At 45.4% G+C, this 21,743-nt stretch overlaps 1 protein-coding gene across 1 annotated transcript in view; it reads left to right on the forward strand.

Annotated features, from left to right (window-relative positions):
* The window catches only part of DCPS (decapping enzyme, scavenger), a 76,305-nt gene extending 55,281 nt beyond the window's left edge, over positions 1-21,024 (forward strand). Inside the window, exons 4-6 of the mRNA XM_070952283.1 lie at positions 12,519-12,632; positions 16,253-16,363; positions 19,305-21,024. Coding sequence (XP_070808384.1) covers positions 12,519-12,632; positions 16,253-16,363; positions 19,305-19,571 — 492 coding nt within the window. The 3' untranslated portion in view covers positions 19,572-21,024. The remainder of the gene's footprint in view (positions 1-12,518; positions 12,633-16,252; positions 16,364-19,304) is intronic.
* The last annotated feature ends 719 nt before the right edge of the window (positions 21,025-21,743 follow it).

A 21,743-nucleotide genomic window follows, 5' to 3' on the forward strand; every position in this document is an offset into this window, starting at 1 on the left:
ACAGGGCTCTGCTTGCCACCTCGGCATCCCTGCGAGCCATCGTGTTGCCCTGTATATATAATTAGCCCTCGCCGCCGAGCTCTGCCCCAATAGGCATCTCTGCGTGCCATTTCAACGGGGCGCTCCGGAGGTGCCTTTCCTTGCCGCGGCCCGTTTTTCCCTGCCGCCCACGCACTCTAGCGTCGCCTGCTAACAAGCGCCTTTAATTTAATTGAGGAAGCGTTAGGAGCGCTCGTTAGCGCCCGCACGCAACGGAAGACGATTTTCGCGGTCCGATCCTTCGACCGCCATCGCGCTCCAGCCCCGTCTGCCTCGACCGCCCTTGCCAGCAGTTCAAGAGGCGTTTGGAGCGCTCTTTAGCGCTCGCACGCATCCAGGCACCTTTTCTCTGAGCGCGGAGGCAATCCCCTAGTTCTGACAGCCCTCCAACCTCTACAGAGAGGCCTCCTTGACTGGGACTCCGGTGACGACGTTGCAGGACGCCTTTTCCCGCGCGGCCGCCATTTTGTGGCTGCCGCCATTTTGTCTTCATCAGAGCCGACCCTCAGCAACGCTCCAGGGCTTCCTTAGTGACTTTGCTGCTCCATTCAAGTAGGATCCTTTTGTCACTTACCTTGAACTTTTGACTGTTCCTTACTTCCCAGTAAGGAAGGACTTAAAAGACTCCTTATAGAGAGGGGTGTGTTTTGTCTATTACCCCCCCCCAAAAAAAAAAAAAAAAAAAAAAAAAATAGAAAATAAAACAAAATAAAAAAGAGAGCGAAAAGAGGATAAATTTTCTGGCCATGGCAGATCCAGATCTTTCGTCTGACCTGGATCAAGACCAATCTTCACCGCGGCCTAAGAGCTCTGACCGCTCGTCTGGGAAGGCACCGAAGAAGGCATCGAAAAAGTCGTCACGCTCGTCTAAGTCTGCCTCCTCTAAAGGCCACAAATCTTCCTCGGCTGAGGATAAGGCTGCTAAGCGCCGCCATGATGCTCTTGAGCGTCAATTTCAACAGGCGCAACGCAAGGTACCTGCTTCCATGCCGCCAGTCAGTCACCCTGGAGAAGAGCTTACATCATCTTCTCTCATTGACCCTTCACCTCATCCGGCCCCTCCTCAAGGGCTGACAATTGGAACCGAACCTGCGACTCAGGGATTCATCTATCCCCAACAGATTGAACCTCCAGCAATTCCTTCAACTTCTTCAGCAGTCTACCAGCCTCCTCTTCCGGTCAGGGCGCCTGAGGCCACCTTCACGCCCACCGCGGCAGGTCTCCGGCCTCCAGAAGGTCCTCCACCTTCTTACTATGATATTCAGGCAATGATCACGGCCACAGTATCCAGAATGATGGCGGGAGGTTTTCCTCAAGCTCCTTATCTTCAGGAGACTTCGCAGCCATACATGCCGGAACAACCCAGACCAGCCACTCATCGGCCTGAGGCTGACCCTGGTGATTACTCACTACAGGATTCCGACCACAGTGACGAATCCCAATTTGGCTGTGATGAGGGGGGGGATATGGAGCTTTCGGAGGACGAGGATGAACCACCGGAGAAGCCATCCTCTACGGGACTCTTCCGGCCTTCTCTCTTCAAGGCTCTCCTCCGCAAGGCAATCGCTACTACGCAATTAGCATCTTCCAAGGCCTTGCCAGACACCGAGAGGTCCTCTAACCCTCATGATGCTCTTTTTGCCGTGCCGCAACCCGACCAGGAGTTCATTCCCTGCCCACAACTATTCTCTGAAACCGTTCAGCGGCCCTGGGCCCAGCCGGGAGCGCTCGCAGCACCCAACGGCATTGACAAAAAGCTGTTTTGCTCAGCGCCCAGTCTGCAGGATTTACTTGAACTCCCGTCGGTCGACGCACCAATTGCAGCCCTGACGTCCTCCACGGTGCTGTCCAACGACACTGCAGACGGCTTGCGCTCTGAGGACAAGAGAGCCGAACTAGTGTTCCGCAAGGCCCATCAAACTGCGGCCTGGGCCATACGCGCCGCCACCTCGGCCTCTTTCTTTAACAGGGCCTCCCTGATCTGGCTCCGCCAGCTTCAGGAGCGACTCCCGCCTGATGACCGGCGCCTCCACCAGGATGTTAACAAGCTGGTGGCAGCGACGGAATACTCCGCAGATGCGGCTCTGGCAGCAACCAGGTTCGCGTCGCGATCTCTGGCGTCAACCGTCACCTCTCGTCGCCTCCTGTGGCTCCGACACTGGCGTGCGGACGTAAAATCCAAATGGAAGCTTGCTTCAGCTCCATATAAAGGATCTCGGCTGTTCGGGGAGGCACTCGACCCCATCCTCATAGAGGATAAGGACAAAAAGAAAATCATGCCATCGTCCTATCGCAGAGCGGAGCGTCGCTACTTACCTTATAATCAGCGGCCTTCATTTCGGGCGGATCCTGGCCCCAGCTCCGCTTCCACCTATCGTCCTTCATCTTTTTCTTACGACCGTCCGTCGGACAGGCAGTCCTTTCGGGACCGCACCAGGCGGCAACAGCCTCCGAAACGCCCCTTTCGCGGAGGAGCCTCCCGGCCCTTCCGGAGAGGGAAATGACTGCTCCGAACCCTACCCTATCGGCGGCCGCCTGCATCATTTCTTCCACCAGTGGTTCCAAACTACGACAGACGAATGGGTCCTACAAACCATTCGTCTGGGACTCACCCTGGAGTTCTCCTCCTGCCCTCCTCATCGTTTCATCCGATGCCCGGTCTCCAGGAACCCCGAAAAGAGACGCCTGATGTCCTCGGAAATACATCACCTCCTGGACATTCACGCTATAGAGCCCGTTCCCACAGAACATCGTGGGACCGGTTTCTATTCAATATTTTTCCTGGTTCCAAAGAGCTCGGGAGGCTGGAGGGGGATATTGGACTTAAAGCAGTTAAACAAATTGATCGCCTACCACAAATTCAAAATGCAGTCCCTTCATTCGATCTTGGCCGCCATCAGACAAGCCGACTACATGACTTCCATCGACCTCAAGGAGGCCTACCTCCATATTCCGGTCAGGCCCTCCCATCGGCGATTCCTTCGCTTCTCCTACGACAACCAGGACTTCCAGTACAGGGCCATGCCGTTCGGTCTCTCGTCTGCCCCCAGAACCTTTACGAAGATCCTCGCTGTAGTAGCAGCTTCGCTTCGGCTCATTCCCATCAGAGTCCTCTGCTACCTGGACGATATCCTCATCCTGTCCGACTCTCAACACAAAGCCTTCAGGGACCTGGAGGCAGTTCGAGATTCCCTTCAACGGCATGGTTTCTCCCTAAATTTGGAGAAGAGTTACCTCCAGCCCACTCATCGTATTCAACACCTGGGGGCCATCATCGATTCGGCCTCGTGTCACGTCTTCCTGGCCCCGGATCGTTGCCACAGCATCGCCACGGCAATTGCCCAGATTCAGTGTTCCCGGACAGTTTCTATTCTTCAATTATCACAGCTCCTCGGGAAACTAATCTCATGCATCAACATCGTGCCGTGGGCTCGCCTACATTCTCGCCCCCCTCCAATGGTTCCTCCTGCCCCATCAGAAGTCCATGGGCAGCAATTCAACATCGAGGGTCAGGCTCCCTGGTCCCATTCGCCGATCACTCCGTTGGTGGACTTCCCCCGCTATTTCGAAGGGATGCTTCTTTCAAGAGCCAGTAAGGATAACAGTGACAACGGATGCGAGTTTACTGGGGTGGGGTGCCCATCTGTCCGCGAAGATGGCCCAGGGTCTTTGGTCAACCTCGGACCTACATCACGATATCAATTGGCTGGAGTTGAGGGCCATCCACCTCGCCCTCCGGCATTTCCAACCCGACATCCAAGGTCAACACGTGCTGGTCTTGACCGACAACACCACGGCCAAGGCACACCTGAATCGGGAGGGCGGCACGCATTCCAAACCATTGCTGGACGAGGCGATCTCCCTTCTTTCCTGGGCGGAGGGGATCGTCCTCTCCATCTCAGCTCAACACATCTCCGGGAAGGAGAATACCCAGGCGGACTGGTTAAGCCGCTCTCAAATCGACCATGCGGAGTGGCGCCTGGACCCAACTCTCTTCCGGCTTCTGTCGGCCAGATTCGGCCTTCCTATTCTGGACTTGTTTGCGAGCCCCTGCAACACACAGCTGCCTCGCTTTTACTCCAGATTCCCAAGTCCGGGGTCCGAAGGGACGGACGCCCTGCGATGTCCATGGCCCCGCGGCCTATTATACGCCTTCCCTCCAATCCCTCTTCTCCCAAGGGTAGTGCGCAAAATTCTGTCGGAGGGCGCGGAGGTCCTCCTGGTCGCCCCGCACTGGCCGCGACAACCGTGGTATGCGGATTTACTGGATCTGTCGATATCCCAGCCATGGAGAATTCCCCAGGACAGGGTCTCTCTCAGCCAGGGAGCCATCCTACACCCGGAACCGGAGTGGCTCCAACTGGCCGTCTGGCATTTGAGAGGGCCCTCCTGAGGAAGGACAACCTGTCGGGGCGAGTCATTACCACCATGCAAGCCTCCCGTCGGGCTTCAACTCTACGAATTTACGAGGCTACTTGGCAGGCCTTTCGCCGCTGGTGTCGCAATAACAGCGTAGACCCGGCCGGGGCATCAGTTCCTGTTCTCCTTGAGTTCCTCCAGGACGGATTGGACAGCGGCCTAGCCCCGAATACCCTGAGACGGCAGGTAGCTGCCTTGAACTCGGTTTTGTCAAAGTCACCGGATCGCCCACTGACCTTGGATCGGAGAGTTCGAACATTTCTTAGAGGTGCCACGAACTTGCATCCGCCAGTAATACATAGGTACCCATCCTGGGATCTGTCACTGGTGCTCCAGACCCTGATGTCTCCACCCTTTGAGCCCCTGTCTTCTATTCCTCTTCGATTCCTGACCCTTAAGGTCGTTTTTCTAGTGGCGATCACGTCGGCGAGGCGGGTCTCTGAGCTCGCGGCCCTTTCTGTCCGCTCAGACCTTTGCATTTTTCATCAGGACAGGGTGATTCTCCGACTTGACCCCGCCTTTGTGCCCAAAATCAATTCGCTCTTCCATCGAGCTCAAGAGCTAATTCTGCCGGATTTTTGTCCGCGACCTCATCATCACAGAGAAGCCCAATGGCATAAACTCGATGTCCGGCGCGCTCTCCGGCACTACATTAAGCGGACTTCCCAGTTTCGGAAATCGGAAGCGCTATTTGTATCTTTCCTGCCAGCTTCAATGGGGCACAAAGTCTCTTCGTCCACCATTGGGCGGTGGCTCAAAGCTTGCATCTCTACGGCATACACCCTTCGCAACAAGTCTCCACCGGGACGCATCTTGCCGCATTCAACTAGGAGCGCCGCGACTTCGGCGGCGTGGGCCACACAGGCATCCGTCCTGGACATTTGTCGAGCAGCCACCTGGACCTCCCTCATTCCCTTTGTGCGACATTATAAAGTTGACTCCTTTGCCTCGGCTGAGGCGTCCTTCGGACGGCGAGTTCTGCAATCTGTGATCTCTGCTGCAGACAACCGGGAGCATCCAGCCTCCCCTCCCATCTAGTACTTGCTTGGGTACATCCCACGCTCTTGGATTCTTCCAAGCAGCGCGCCAGAGAATGGATGTTGCTTACCTGAACATCCTTTCTGGGCGCGCTGCTGAAGAATCCAACCCACCCGTTGCGGCTTCTGCTTCCTGATCCTGGATGGACTTGACTCTTGTTAGGACATCCTTCGTGAAAGAAACTGAGCCTCAGCCAGTCCCTAGGGGAGGAGTCAACAAACATTTAAAGTGACATACACTCAGTATTTTCAGGCAACCTGAGGGATATTACCCACGCTCTTGGATTCTTCAGCAGCGCGCCCAGAAAGGATGTTCAGGTAAGCAACATCCATTCTTTTAAATTCCCTGTTAGTTACGGTAATTTTTGTCCCGATTTGGCCAATTGTTCTGGCACCTTAGATATTTTGTAAGGTGTGGTTCCTGGCAGGCTACTCAACAACAAAAAGTTGAGAAAGTTATAGGGACCAAAGAAGAAGTAGAAAGTGCAAGGGGAAGGCAGAATAACAAGAGCTGAATCTCAGCTTACACATGCTTACAGTACAATATTACAGAAGGAGCACTATTTGATTTAATTGAATTCACTCCCAGATATTGAAAAAAAAAATAGAATTGTAATTCTGGAGTTTATTTAATTTACTTTATTGTCATTGCACCTCGTACAATGAAATTAAATGCCATCTTCAGTGTACATTATAACTATAAAAATAAAACACAAACACATGTCCTTCACATTCTACACAATTGAATTGAAAACCCCTGATATTGCATTAATATTGCACTATACAGTAGAATTCAATATAGTTACTGCTCTGGGATAGAAGCTGCTTTTCAGCCTATTTGTCCTTGTTTTTATTATCCTGTACCGTCTGCCAGATGGTAATAGTTCAAAAAAAAGGGTGCCCAGGATGAGATGGATCTTTAAGAATGTTTTGAACTTGGAGGAGGACTAAGGACCTTAACAGGCTCACCCTTTTCCTCCTCCCCCAAATTTAATGTGGCTTCTTCACTAGAGATGTGTGTAGTAGGGAATCTGCTTTGTTGCACCGATCTTTAATATACATGTTCAAGTAGGGAGTTATTATGTTTATGGTGTATGAACCTGGGCAGGTCATTATTACACAGGCTTCACCTGGGAGCATTATAATGATCCGTTGGCCTTTTCTTCTCCTTGCATTTGCAAGCTTTGGTATTCTGTCTTTTGATTTTAAAAATGCATAAACAGGGATGAATGAGATGGTTCTCCTGACCGATAGCTCAAAGCGAGAGAGAGATTGTTTTGGAAATACCACCGGACTCTGACATTATGTTTAATTAATTAGATAATACTAGGACAAGAGGTTTCGATGAAGAACCTCGCATTTTAGGTGACAGGATAATTGATAGGGGCTCGATCTGTTTAGCAAGCGCTAGACAAAAATAACATTCTCTAACTAGCGTCACATTGTGCTTGGCAATTGCTGCTGTATTTCCCTCACCTCCTGCTGGCATTCTTTAACTTCAGCCCTGCAGATTTCTTTCTCAGCCTATTTCAGAAGCACCCTGCCACCATCTGCTTTTTCAGTCATACAGACAATATTCAATTATGGGTTACTTGATACAAGAGAACTAAGGCCTGTCACCTTCACTCAGAGCTTCTCCTAGGGAGATGTATTTTTCCTTCAAAAAGGATGCAGTCATTTAGTAAAGGTAAAGGTTCCCCTCGCGCATACGTGCTAGTCGTTCCCGATTCTAAGGGGCTGTGCTCATCTCGGTTTCAAAGCCGAAGAGCCAGCACTGTCCGAAGACGTCTCCGTGGTCATGTGGCCGGCATGACTAAACGCCAAAGGTGCACGGAACGCTGTTACCTTCCCACCAAAGATGGTCCCTGTTTTTCTACTTGCATTTTTTACATGCTTGCAAACTGCTAGATTGGTAGAAGCTGGGACAAGTAATGGGAGCTCACCCCATTACGCGGCACTAGGGATTCAAACCGCTGAACTGCTGATCTTTTGATCGACAAGCTCAGTGTCTTAGCCACTGAGCCACCATGTCCCTTTTATTTATTTATTCATTTGTTACTGGGTAAAACAGTCTACTTTCAAAGACCTGTATATGCCGTGAGATTTAATTTATCTGCTCCCTTAGGTTATAGGGTTAGAGTAAATAATTCTGTTTCCTTTAATCAATTTCTAATTATAATTACCTGCAGTTGCCACTGTGCCCCTTCTCTGGGATGTAAAAATCCAGATTACCAGCAGATGAAAATCGGCGGACATTTAGATGAAGGAGAATATTTGTAGCTCAGGTTCACCGCAGCCAAATTGCTATGGCCAACCCGCCATGGCCAACTTGCCATGGGACAACTCGCTGTGGGATATTAGAGTTACACTAATATCAAAGAAATGATAGAAGAGAATCATTAAAGAAGGGATGCAAAAGGAGGGACAGAATGAAATGTGAATGAGAAAAATTAAAATATTTATTTTAAATAATTACATTGAATTATTCAATTATCCCACGGCAAGTTGTCTTGTGGTGAGTAGGCCGTGGCAAGTTGTCCTGCAGCGAGTTGGCTGCAGTTAATTGGCTGTGACAAGTTGATTGTGGTGAGTTGACCACAGTGAGTTGGCTGTTGGCAAGGTGTCCCACTTGGCTGACATGAGGGATCCTTGGTGCTCTCTGATCTTGCTTGTTTTCTTGCAGACGTTTCCTTACCCAAACAAGGTAACATCATCTGTGCTAGAAGAGAGTGGGGAGTGGGGAGTGGAGAGGGAGGGGGAGGGAAAGGAGGAGGAGGAAGAGGATTGTGGCGTCCCTGGTGCTCTCTGATCTTGCTTGTTTTCTTGCAGGCGCTTCATGACCCAAACTAGGTAACATCATCAGTGCTAGTAAGGAGTGCTGTTTGCTGTCAGTTTATATTCTGGTGGCTTGCCCTCTCAGTGTTGGTGGGGATGATTTAGATTTTTGGAGCCTAAATAATGGTAGCCAGTGGTGGGCTACAAATTTTTTAACAACCGGTTCTGTGCCCTAATAACTGGGTGGGCGGGCGTGGCCAGGGACGTAACAGCACTCAGCCTCCTGCAGCACTCTGCCAGTCAAAACGGGGCGCAGGGGTTAATTACAAAATGTGGGCTTTGCTTTGTGACATCCAGATCCAGTGAGCAAGGGGTGTGAACTGCACAGAAAATACACTTTTGTTTGGTTAGGAAGAAATATCCCCAAAGTCAGATGTACACTAAATATAGACTGACTTTTAGCTACACATCTTCCTAGCAAACAGCAAATGTTGAAGCTCCAGGTAAAGAGGATTCATTTTAAGATGAGTAACCACAGTTTGCATGTTGGAGGTTCCTAAAGGAATGCTGGGAAACTCCGTATTTTAAAGAACATTTGAGGGAGGGGTGCAGAATAGCCTTCTCTGCCTGAGGCTGTAGAGATCTGGCACCAATCAAAACATTGTTTGTGAATCAACTGATCAATACTGACAGGGTAAGCCGCTAGTATAGGAAAATAAGAGCAAACTCCACTCCGTTCTAGTACTGATGATGTTACTTAGTTTGGTAATGTTGGAAGAAACATCCATCTGGGTTCAGTTCCAAGTGGGGAGAAAGACACTGGAAACATGGAGACTGCTTGGAAGGATGGTTTTAATAGCGGACAAGACCACATGGTTTGGTCCTGGGCAAAATGAGCACATGGGTGAGAGAGAAGGATAGATTTATACCCTCTTTTGGGCTATGACCTTGCTTCCTGTTCCTGTGGCAAGGGCAAGTATCCTGATTGGTTGTAAGCTCCCATGTGGGGTCATGGGTCATGATTCTGATGCAATGATGGGCTTTGTTGGTGCCATGTAGTGAGCTGGGTAGAGGGCTAATCCTATCATGTCCTGAGGGTGAGATTCTTTTGTTTTGTAGATGAACTGGCTCAACCTTTTGTCTTGCAGATAGGTTGGCACCAAAATATCTGCTGGGGCGATCAACAAAGGTGGGGGCTGCTTTCCAAGAGCATGTTTCTCCTTTTCTCATCCAGGGAGCTATGATATTCTGCCTTTTTAATATTTCCTAGAATATTTCATTCTTCTAGGACAGGGGTGGGTGCTAACTTTCTACAGTAATGAAACATCTGCAGTTCAACCCTGAGCTACAAATATTCTCTTCTATCGATAAACACTTTTTGGTTAGAGGGACTCAGAGCTGCCTTATATGAGATGGATCCCGGTGGATTTCATTCTAAATTTTGATACGATTTCTGTAAATAAGGAATGTAGAATTATAATGGCTGAGTATTTGATCCTTCATACATCAAAAAAATACAAAGCTAAGGGATAAACAAATAAAAAACAGATTTGAAAAAAGAAAAGGCTCAGGAAAGAAAAAGAGTGAAAGTGCAAGAAAGAAAGAGGAAAAGAAGGAAAACCAAAAAAGAATGATTTCTAACTTCCTTTGGTACAGATATAAGTACAAAATATATCAAACTCTTACTCTAAGATTAACATTTGTCTACATTATTTCCAGAATCCCATATATAATTACCAAAGCCCAGATCAACTTTTAATTTCAGTTTCTCACAAAAAGTCCAGTAATGGTTCATATCGCTTTAATCACTATTTGTTAAGGAAAATCCTAAACTCTAATGTAGACCTATGCTTCTCAACTTTGGCAACTTTAAGGTGCATGGACTTCAATTCCCAGAATTCCCCAGGCAGCATGAAGTTGGTCTATCTTACACTTGCCAAGACTGAAAAATGCTGATCTACAGATAGGGATTTTTCTATTCCTCTTTTACTGGTTCCTACTTACTTATGAGCAAACATAATGCAAAATCCCCATTTCAAACTCACCCCACAGTTTTCTGGCAGCCAAAACGCCCCACTCCGTTTTGGGCCTGCTACAGTGGTGGGTTGCCCCTGGTTCAGACCTGTTCTATAGCAGAAGCGCACGCACGCGAGAGAGCAAAGGGAGTGCACGTGCGGCCCCGTTGTGAACCAGTAGTAAAGGTAAGTAGAACCCACCCCTGGCCTGCTAGCCTCCCAGCACCACCCTGGAAGTGAAAACAGGGCATGGGGGGGGCATGACACCCCCCACCCCATTTTGGGCCTGCTAGGCGTCCCAGCACCACCCTGGATGTGAAAACGGGGTGCAAGGGACAGCTGGGAGGGGCGGGGTGGGGCGGGGCCAGCCAGAAGTGGGATTTGCCGATTCGCCGAATTGCGCAGATCCTTAACATCCAGTTCTAGAGAACCGGCACAAACTGGCAGCAGCCCACCTCTGATGGTAGCTCTAGGCTTATTACATTACAAAGCTTAAGCATCCAGTGTTTCTGGTTGGACTGTTTTAACTTTGTTTGAAACCATGATTAATAGTTTGTATATAACTTGAAATAAGGCAGATGAGAGGAATAGAATAGTGCCTTTTCTGTTGGCTCACCATCTGAGCCCCCCCCCCCCCCCCCCCAAGCTGCACAGAATTCTTTTTTAGGCAATCCACTCCTTGAAAGAAAAAGACATAGAATTTCCTTTCATTTGAAGTGTGAGAATTGGAACAGAACAGCAGGGCTTTAGCAGAGGTTCACAGAGTGCAACCCTATTTGAGATTTTTGCACCGTCAAATGTGTCATTGTGATATGTTTGTAATTATGTACAGCTGCAAATGTCTGGCCTTTTTCTTTCTTGTATCTGGCAGCACAATTTGCTTTTCGTGCTCCAAACGTGCCTTGATTTTTTCTTCTCTTATATACACACACACACACACACACACACACACACACACACACACACACTCATTCATACATACATACATACATACATACATACATACATACATACATACATAAAAAATGAAATAAAACAAAATACTTCCTCCAGCCAAGCCAAGTCCCTAGTTGTGATACAGTCCAACTGACATTTGATTTTGTGAAAAGGCATTTGTTGTGCAAAGCAGCTCAGTCTGTCAAACACCAGATCTTGTATCCTCCTTAAAATGCTTCCATCCTATTATAAGTCATGCGACTGGCATAACTTCTTGGTGTGTTCCATGTGGGCAGACTTACGCAGAAATATCTCACGCACCCTGGAGTTAAATAGCAAGACTTAATGATGGTTTCAAATGTTCAAGTACAGCAGTTTCTGGTGTACTAAATTTCTAAACTCTTCCTTCCAAGTGCTCTTCGTGTCAAAAGCTGCCCCTGAGGGGGCCCGAATCATGCTGAGCCTCAGCAGACAACTTCCTTTTATTCTGATTTATTTATTTTACGATGCTCATAAGCCACTCCATTTGAAGCTGACTTTATAAGGCTCAAGAGAGCCCTATAGTTTTAAAAGGTGCTCCTGGATTTACCCTGGAATTAATTTGGGGCTTCCTGGCCTAACGTTTCCCCAATGGGCGCTATGGCCTTGAATTTTGTACAGAAATTAGTAAAAATAAAAATAAAAAAATAAGGGACGATTCGATGCCTAAAGAAATTTGAAAGTTGTATCATTTTGTACATGATTTCTTTTCCTTGTCCTACTTCCCAATCTAGTTTTGCTTCACTGCAGTCAGTTTCATGGCAAATCCATTATCCTTTTTATGTGGGAGGTTGCGCCAATGTTCTTCGGAAGTGCTGCCATTTTATGTGTCTAAGCGTTGATTAAATCGAGTGTTTTGCTTTCAGAAGTGACAGGGTATGATTCACTTTGGAGAAAAAAAAGAAAACCTATTTCTTCAATCACTGGCTAGAAATGCAGTGGGGATGAAGATGAAAATAATTCTATTTCCTCTCCAAGATTGACCTCGGCTCTGACATGATATTTGATTGTTTTCAGGTCAATGAAGTGTAGCTTGCATTAGTTAGGAAACTAATGTTGTTGTTCTTTGTGGAATTCAAGTGACATTTTGTATTTCAGAACCCAAAATGAAATTTCTGTGAGCAAAGAACAAATTAAAATAACAGCCCGGCTTGGAGATATGCATTGCATGAGGTCAATCTGATTTTAAGCAATTAATTTGTCGCTTGGGCAGCATATACATTTAATAAATAAATAAATGCATTTTATCTTTTTCTAGTGGGTATACAACATCCTGGAGAAGAAAGCTGAAGCTGATCGAATTGTCTATGAAAATCCAGATACCATCAACGGTTTTGTTCTCATTCCAGATTTTAAATGGAATCAAAAACAGGTAAGGTAAAAAAAAACACTCTTTGAAGGAGGAGTTGCTATTTTGCAAGTAAGACCGGCTCTTGGAGAATAGGTTGCTTTTCCTGACCTCAGAAAAGTTTCAAGCCTCTCACATCCTCTTTTGCTGCTTGATAAAACGAAAGTCCCCTTGGTTGGGTTACAGGTTGTATCAACACCACAATTTTTTTAAACATGGTTTGTCGAAGGAGCCACAACTGGTTTAGAACAGCGTGCAAAACCGAGTCCTTTCTCTACAAAAACCTCTGTGGGTCCAAGATGCATTTGATGCACCTGAAGTCTCTGAAATGCTTCTGACCAGGGGTGAAATCCAGCAGGTTCTGACAGCGGAAATTTTGAGTAGTTCGGAGAACCGGCAAATACCACTTCTGGCTGGCCCCAGAGTGGGGTGGGAATGGAGATTTTGCAATATCCTTCCCCTGCCTCGCCCACCAAGCCACGCCCACCAAGCCACACCGACAGAACCAGTAGTAAAAAAATTTGGATTTCACCACTGCTTCTGACATACCAGCCATGGCCAGCCACAGGATTTTTCCAGCCATGGCCCAGCACACAGGATTTTGACACTTCTAGATTAATACATGTAACTAAGTTGAAATAGAATTGGAGAACTGTTAGGATGTCTTCAAGTAGTTACCAGCCTTGCTTTAAGCACCCTGTAGTGAAAACCAAGACAATGACTAAAATTAGAAGCTTGAAATTCTTCGCACTCTGTAATGAATGCAATGTTTCATTTTTACTTATCTTGTACCAATCTCCCTTGGTGATTGGGTTTGTAAAAACTTTTTTATTCGACCTTCAGGCCACGCTTTTTAATTCACCAAATATATATCTTGTTCCCCTAGCAACTGGTCCCTTGCTATAAGATTTTATACGAAAGAACAGATGCCTTAAAAATCTTTGCCATGTTCGGAAACACCAACTAGTTTAAAAAGCAATTTATAAAAAGAATTCATTGTAACCAAGCTTTTTGCTTTACTGTACATCTCTTTGATGGTGAAGTTAGTAAAGGCCATTAACAGAAGATATACTGTTATGATATACATCATAAGCTTTTAGAATGTGGCTTTTTGTTGTTGGGGGGAAAAAATCAATCTTTTTATGTTGCTTCCCAAATATAGATCCTTTGGGATATCAGGCCTATTTCCTTACACTTATTTATTTATTAAATTTATATACTGCCCAGTTCCCGAGAACTATGATTATTCCATACATGGGTTTATAGGGAGTTTTTTTAACCTCCTTTTGTTGTGTTCACCCATTTGTGAACGCTGGCTGTGAACTCTGTTCATCTGTGGCTTATTCAAACCTTGGTCAAACAAACCATGATTTATGTGTCACCTACTGAACTGAAAGAGTGATGGTGTACTTTAACATAGATGGTTTTGGTTGCCACTCTGTAATTTTTAATGAACTAATTTTAATAAGTAAGGCTGTGAGGTTTTTTTATATGTGATTTCTTCGGAAGGCGTTTTCTGGTTTGTAAAATCATGAAATTTCAGCTCATCCTCATTTTAAATATGCATCAACTTCATGCCTTTTTATAGAGCTTCCTGTTCTGAACAGAACAGAAATCAAGAAATGTAGCTCAGCCATCTATAGATAAATGTTCTTTTTCAGAGTTCCCATTTACAAGATCAGAGTTCAAAATCGGTGCAATGAAACTGCTTTATCTGTCTACCAAATTGCTTTAGGCATGTAAAGCTTGTATGAAATAATTGTGCTTTTCCACCATAATGCTTGTGAGCTTACAATTAATTCTTTGTTTCAATATTTTCTTGCTGGATCACACCAGCATAGCCTGTCCATAGCTGTTGGCAGAAGATAATGGACACTGCAAAGGGAATGAGAAGTAAACTCAAATTTTAAAGTTGCAAGACACCAAATTCTTACTCTAGCAAACTGAATACAATGGAGTTGTGTTGTCAATTACACACCAAGATCCACACAATGTGCCACATGAAATAGTAATATTTTCTGTTCTGGAACCAACAAGGCAGCTCCTTTGTTCTCACAATTTCCTGTATTGTCATGGGGTTAAAAAGTGACCATCCGTGAAAAAAAACCCCAGTTTAAATTTGGTGCATCAAACTTACCAGGAGCATAGGGGAGTGTCATGATCTTGAAAAACAACGTCCTGCTTTAAAAATCTAAGTCATGTAAAGAAGGACTTAGATCAACCATTATACTTTTCATTGTCTTTTGGGTTTGATGATGTTACTGTTTTTAATGTGCATTTCAGGAAGTTTTATTTGACTTGGTTAGCTTTCTTGCAGACTCCACAGTAGATAAAGACATTTGAGATACAATTCAGTGATCTTCGGTATATCAGAAATCAGTATGTGTAAAGTTTGTAGTATGTACAATCTGTTTACATTCATGACTGAATTTATTTCCAGCATTTTAACTTTATTCATTCCTCACTTTTAATTGTATTTTTATTGCTTCTTTACTCTTACACATACTTCTTGCAAGCTATAATTTACTTCTATCTAGTACCGTGATGGCGAACCTATGGCACACATGCCACAGGGGACATGCGTAGCCATATCAGTGGGCACGCCAATTCAGTTCCAGCGTGCATGTGTGCGACGGCCAGCTGATTTTTGGGCCTTTTGGGCCCACCAGAAGTAAGGAAACAAGCTGTTTCCCGCCTCCGGGGGGCCCAGGGGGTGGGTGGGTCGTTTTTCTTTCTCACCTGGCTCCAGATCCACTCTATGCATCTGGGGAGGGCGAAAACAGCCTTCCCCACCCCCTCGGAGACCCTCCAGAGTCCTGAAACAGCGCATTTCCCAACTCTCGGTTGGACAGGAAGTGACGTTTGTTGCTGTCTCCAGTCTCCAGAGATTCCTAGAGAGGCTCTGGAGGCTGGGGACAGCAAAAAAGGTCACTTCCTGTCCAACCAGAAGTTGGGAAATGGGCCATTTTGGGCCTCCGGAGGGCCCCCGAGGGGGTGGGGGCTATTTTCGCCCTCCCCAGATGCATAGAGAGGATCTGGAGCCAGGTGAGAAAGAAAAACGGGCCTACTGGGCCATCGTGTGCCAGGAGCGGGGGGGGAGGGGGATTGTGTGCGCAGGGCAGGGCGCATAGAATTATGGGTGTGGGCACGCATGTACATGAACCTCCCCCGCCCCCTTCCTGGCACGCAATGGCAAAAAGGTTATGTCAGCCTTGGAAGCAATATTAGGCCGGAAGCTTCAGTGCTGCCACCTCCTCATGTGTGGGAAAGTAGGAGGGGTTTTTTTCAGATTCGGGATAATGTCAGCATTCCAGAAAACCCCCGATTCCCAGTAAAGACGCAGAAGCAGGCATTTTCCAAAGTTCTCTTTACTAGAAATAGGTAAACTGGCACATCTGGGAAATCCCGAATCTGAAAAAAACCCCTCCTACTTTCCCACACATGAGGAGGTGGCAGCATTGAAGCTTCCGGCCTAATATGGGGGTTTTCTGGAACGCTGACAGGTTAGTCATCACTGATCTAGTAATTTGTAGATCATTTTTACAGGGGGGAAAAGTTAATGTTGCTTTAGGATTGACCAATGCGAAAAGTGAAAAGCATTTAATTATACCTCTGACTTCACCAGCCTTGTTCTGTATTTACAGCTTGAGGATCTATACTTGATTGCAATCTGCCACCGCAGGGGAATCAAGTCAGTGAGAGATCTTACGGCTGAGCATCTCCCTTTGCTGAGAAACATCTTGAAAGAAGGAGGGGTCGGTATCTCTTTCACTTCAACCAGGTTTTGAATCTTCTAATTCTAAGTTTCCTGATCATCCCAGATTCTTGTTGTGTTGCTGAAACTGAGTAGCCTTCTCTTATTATTAGCTCTAATATTAGCTCGCAATTAGAGAAACTCTGACAATGATTTTCAAAATAGCATTTTCCCTGCAGATATCCAAGGTTGCGAATTAATGAGGGCATAATTCACAATTTATAATTCCATTGCAATTCTGAATTGTGAATTATAATTCCATTGCAATTCTGCAATGGTCTTGTGTTTTTGAGAGAAAATGAAGAGGGGGCGGGGAGGTCTTCTTTTGCCACTGTTGTTTTTTTTCCATTTCTAGAAAAAAAAATAATATATTTAGAACTTCCTAGCTCTTATTTCCTGATCCGCAAGAGCATTCATGTAGATCTGTAAGAAACTAAGAAAGACACAGAATGCTTCAGATTTATTTTTAAATGTCAGTCTAACTTAGGAAATGTTTTTAATCACAAAGACAGTGATGAATATTAGCAGTGTAATGTATTTTCTTCACCCTCAGGTGCTTTACCCTGTTATAAATCTTTCAAAATAGGTTCCTTTTTCCTTGTTAGTTTTTTTTTAAATAAAAACTATGAATTGTTTTACCTCTAACATAAGCAGTACAACATCAGTTCAATCCTCTCCTTTTTGGTAGAGATGAGTTAGCTCCCCGTTGGCACCCAGTCCATGAAAGGGAAATTCCAGGGTGTGGGGAGGAAATCCTACATCTCTTCCCTCAAACTGCTTAGTCATTTCCGAAGAAATTCTGAGAAAATGTTTCATGACAGCAACAGAATTGCCTCTTATTAGATCAGCATGGCGAAGCTGCGGCTGGCAGACCAGAGGATGTATGCCGTCTATGTAATTTATTGTGGAGTTTTCATGTTGAATTTATTCAACTCGTTGCTTATGGGGCACATCGTCACTTTATAGCAACTCCTTTGTTAGTTGATTGTCTGCACCTCTTCCCTCAGCTGTCCCCTGCCTCTTCCTCATCTTCTTCTGGGCAGAATTATTTTTCCCTTGCGATGAATTGGCCGATGCCAGGCAGAACTGGAAAAACGAAATGCGTCTCTTCGGGACCAGATGTTGCAGAGAGGTCTTTTCAGAATGGGATGGCATTGTGCCCGGCGAGCATGGGCCCAAATGGAAAATCTGGGGGAAGCGGCTTCCAAGCCCATGGGCAGCTGCAATTTTCCCCCTGCTTGTTTAAGAGTCAGCTCTGCTGCAGGCAGAATGTAGTCCCTGTTGAGGTGCACAGATCTGCTTTGCAAAAATGGTCCTATTGCACAATTACCTGTGGTAGACCCTTGAGTTCAGTGCACCTGCCATAGTAACCACAATAGGTTGCAAAAGCGTAATGTTGTGGTTTGAGGAGGAGATGTGAGAGTGAGCCAATTGTTCTCCTTGGACTGCTTCGGAAACCATGCCTAAAGGTTTCCAAAGCACTTAACTGCCTGTATTTAATTTGGTCGGCAGTTGGCAAATAAGCAAACACCAGAACAGATGGGAGGAGAAAAACTAATACAATTGGGTTCAAACACTAAGAAATGGAAGGAGAGCCGATGACATTTCTGTACAATGCTTGCATGTAGTTAGGAGTAGATTGAAGTTCTGAGAAACAAACAAGAGCTATCAGTTCACAATGAGTAGGTTCTCTCTGACAACCTGTGCTGGTGAGGAGTTTAGGGCCAGCATACCCAGAATGCACCAGGCTGGGAAAATCTACTGCAAGGAATTATCTTTCTTAACGAGGGCAATTCTGATTCTTATCAGAGTCCAGGATGAGTGTTAGACACAGTGATGTGCTCAGATAGCAGAGTTATTTTTTAAAAAAACAACCTTCTGCTTACTATGACAATAGCTGTTGCATCAGACCAAAGATTATCCGGTTTGAAATGCAGTTTCCAGGATGGGCAACCAAAAGGACACACAAGGACATAATTATTCTCTCTTTTATGTTCCTTCTGAAATAATAGAGAGAAATAGAAATAACTACTTAGTGCAGTGATGGCTAACCTTTTTGCCATTGTGTGCCAGGAGGGGGGCAGGAGGGTCATGCGCGTGCATGCCCACAACCATAATTCTAGATGCCCCGCGCATGCGTGTGTGACCCCCCCCTCCTGCCCCTGCTCCTGGCATGCAATGGCCCGGTAGGCCCATTTTTCTTTCTCGCCTGACTCCAGGGCCTTTCTAGGAGCCTGGGGAGGTGAAAACGGACTTCCCCACCCCCCCCGGAGATCCTCCGGAGGCCGAAAATGGCCCGTTTAACAACTTCTGGTAGGACTGGAAGGCCCGTTTTTTTGCTGTCCCCAGCCTCCAGAGTGTCTCTAAGAGTCTGGGGAGGGCGAAAACGGCCTCCCCTCCCCCCCCAGAGGTCCTCTGGAGGCCGAAAATGCCCTGTTTGACAATTTCCGGTGGGACCTGAGCTGAGGTCGCATGCCCACTGATATGGTGGCATGCGTGCCATAGGTTTGCCATCACGGATCTAGTGGTTATTGTAGGTATTTAAAGCAACCCAGTTAACTGTCAGTGGGGATAGCAGAAATAAATTCCACCATATGTTGGCCTTCAGGGAATGATCTGAGATACCAGAGTTTAGAGCAGAGGTCTTCAAATTTGGCAGCTTTAACACTTGTGGACTTCAACTCCCAGAATTCTCCAGCCAGCTGCCAAGTTTGAAGACCTCTGGTTTAGAAAATGAAATAAATAAATAAATAAATAAATCCGCTTTCTTTCTACCATGCCTCATTTGATACATTTTGTTATTTATCCTATGTTTTGCGTTATAGGTAGTCCTTGTTTAGCAAGTCACAGTTGGGACCAACAACTTGGTCATTAAGTGAAGCGGTTGCTAAGTAGCTGTCCATTTTCAATATGATCGTTAACTTATTGTCCATTTCTTCTAGGAGGCCATACAAAAGCGCTTTGGCCTTGCAAAGGCCCAGCTGAGGGTTTACTTGCATTACCAGCCATCCTATTTCCACTTTCATGTGCATTTCACTGCCCTGAGCTACGATGCACCGGGGTGCTCTGCGGAGCGGGCCCTCCTGCTTTCCGATGTGATGTATCATCTGGAGCTGGACTCCCAGTATTATCAGAAGTGCCCTTTGACCTTTGCTGTCCGAGAAGGTGAACCTCTGCTGAAGAAATTCCAGGAAGCTGGTAAAGCTTGAACCTCTGAGGATGTTGAAGTAAAAATGGAAGAAAAATATATATATACATAAACAAGAAATGAGGCTACCCTTATATGGCCTGGATATTTTGGGGTGTTTTTTTTTAAAAAAAGACTTAATTTGTATTTTTTTTTCTATTGGAAGATTTTTTTTTTTAAATAAAATCAACAAATAGCTGTGTTCAGGAGTTCCAGATGTATCTTCCTTCCCCTAGCTAGCTCCACTGTTTTTTGGGTGAGTTCCCATTTACCCAAACCAGCATAAATAATGGCCAAAGTTGATAGAATTTGAAAATCAACAGCATCTGGAAGGCCACAGGCATCACATTCTTGTGCTATGTGGACCATGGATTTGACACTGCAGATATTTCAACAGATGGCAGGTTGGTGCCCTTCATTGGATTTGGGAGTTCAATAGTCTTCAGCCCTACCAGCTTCTGTGATGGTGACAAATTATGGACATTGTATTAAAAAAAGATGCAGAAAACGTAATGATGCAAGCAACGGTATATGTGCTTCATGTTTCTATTTCCTCCTGCCAAATCTTACAATACTCTTATTATATTTGTCCTTCTTTTAAAGCAGCAATACTTGACATTAACCTGGGTGCCTTCCCTGGGCTGGTTGTTCTCCAGATTATTTTGGACTACAGTTTAATCACCTGACCACTGGCTACCAAGGACCATGAATGGAGAAAGAAGCTCTACATCAGTGTTTCACAACTTTAAGATATGTGGACTTCAACTCCCAGAATTCCCCATCCATCATTTTAGGTTGAGAAATCCTGTTCTACACACAACCTGGAAGAAAGCCACAGTAAAATGAAAAATGGATGGAGGTGCTGTATAAACATCATAAAAAGCCCAAATCAGTTCAGTCTATGGAAATTGGCTTTTTTTTTCCTCATTCATTTTCCAGCTTTGCAGTCAATAGTATCTAGACACTGTATTGGCTGGTCTAGCTTAGGGTTGGGGCATGTTTTCTCCAGATGTTAAACTCCAACTTTACATAGTCTTAGCCGGTAAAAGAAGATTGCAGCTGCAGGCTAACATCTGGAAGGCCACCCATTGCCTATTCCCCTAAGTCCTTATGTGACTTTTTTGCTCCAATAAAACTGACCATGTGTTTCCTGTAAAGCAACTGCATTGTTCCTCAGCATTTTTTTAAAAAAATCCTAAAATCCATGTGTTTTAATTTTAATAAAAATTACATGACATCTGAGCAGCTCTGCTAAAAAGGAGTTTTCACTATCAGGAGTGTAAAAGAATGGATTAAGAAAAAAGAAAGACGATATAAAGAATTATAAAAATAATACCTTTTATGCTTCTGCAGACTTCCATCCCCATAGACCCCGTTTTTTCCGCCTTCTGTTGCTGTGATACTGACCTGTTCTTGCAGAATGAAATCACTATTAAAATACAGAGGAATGCAGAATTCTGTTCCATTTCTATCGCTGTTAGTATTTCTATCAAGGTACGATTTATTTCCCCAAACTGCAAATATTTCGTGATTTAGATGGCTTGAACTTAGAAAAAAAAAAAAGGCAGTTTTTTGCTAATACAACTTACAACTGAGAGAAGAATTTCCATTGCCAAGCAAGGCAATTTTAAATCAGTGCCCAATTTTTTTTTTTTTGCCACAATTGTTAAACTAATCTCTGCAGTTGTTAAATGAATCAGGTGATGCTTAAGCAAATCCAGATGCCCCCGTTGACTTTTTTTGGCAGAAGCTGGCTAGGTAGGTTGCAGATGGCAATCACTGGGATGTTGCAACCATCGTAAAATATATGCCAGCTGCCAAACACCCAAATTTTTAATTTGTAACCTGGGGGATGGTTTTTTCCATTAAAAAAAAAGTCTTCAAAGTTGATCTGTGTTTTAAGTATATGAAATTATAACCCAGAGCTAACAGATTCATTAGGTTTTCATTGTGAATTGGGCCAGGATGAGTAGGTACGGTCTGCAATACTCATTTGCTAATTTTTTCCAATGTCTTCTATATTGATTTACTGTCACTTGCCAGAGAAAGAACTGGGGCATAACAGGCCAAAGAGAAAATAGGGGAAGAAGATGGTTAGAACAGCATTAACCATCTGGCATCTGGATATTAGCGAGGACATTGCTGAGTCAATCAAAAGAGAGTTGTTCCTAAATTCGGTGCCATGAGACAGAAC

The sequence above is a fragment of the Pituophis catenifer genome, unplaced genomic scaffold (genome assembly GCF_029215685.1).
Source record: "Pituophis catenifer annectens isolate HBS135680 unplaced genomic scaffold, rPitCat1.0.hap2 SCAF_12, whole genome shotgun sequence".
Taxonomy (NCBI): domain Eukaryota; kingdom Metazoa; phylum Chordata; class Lepidosauria; order Squamata; family Colubridae; genus Pituophis; species Pituophis catenifer.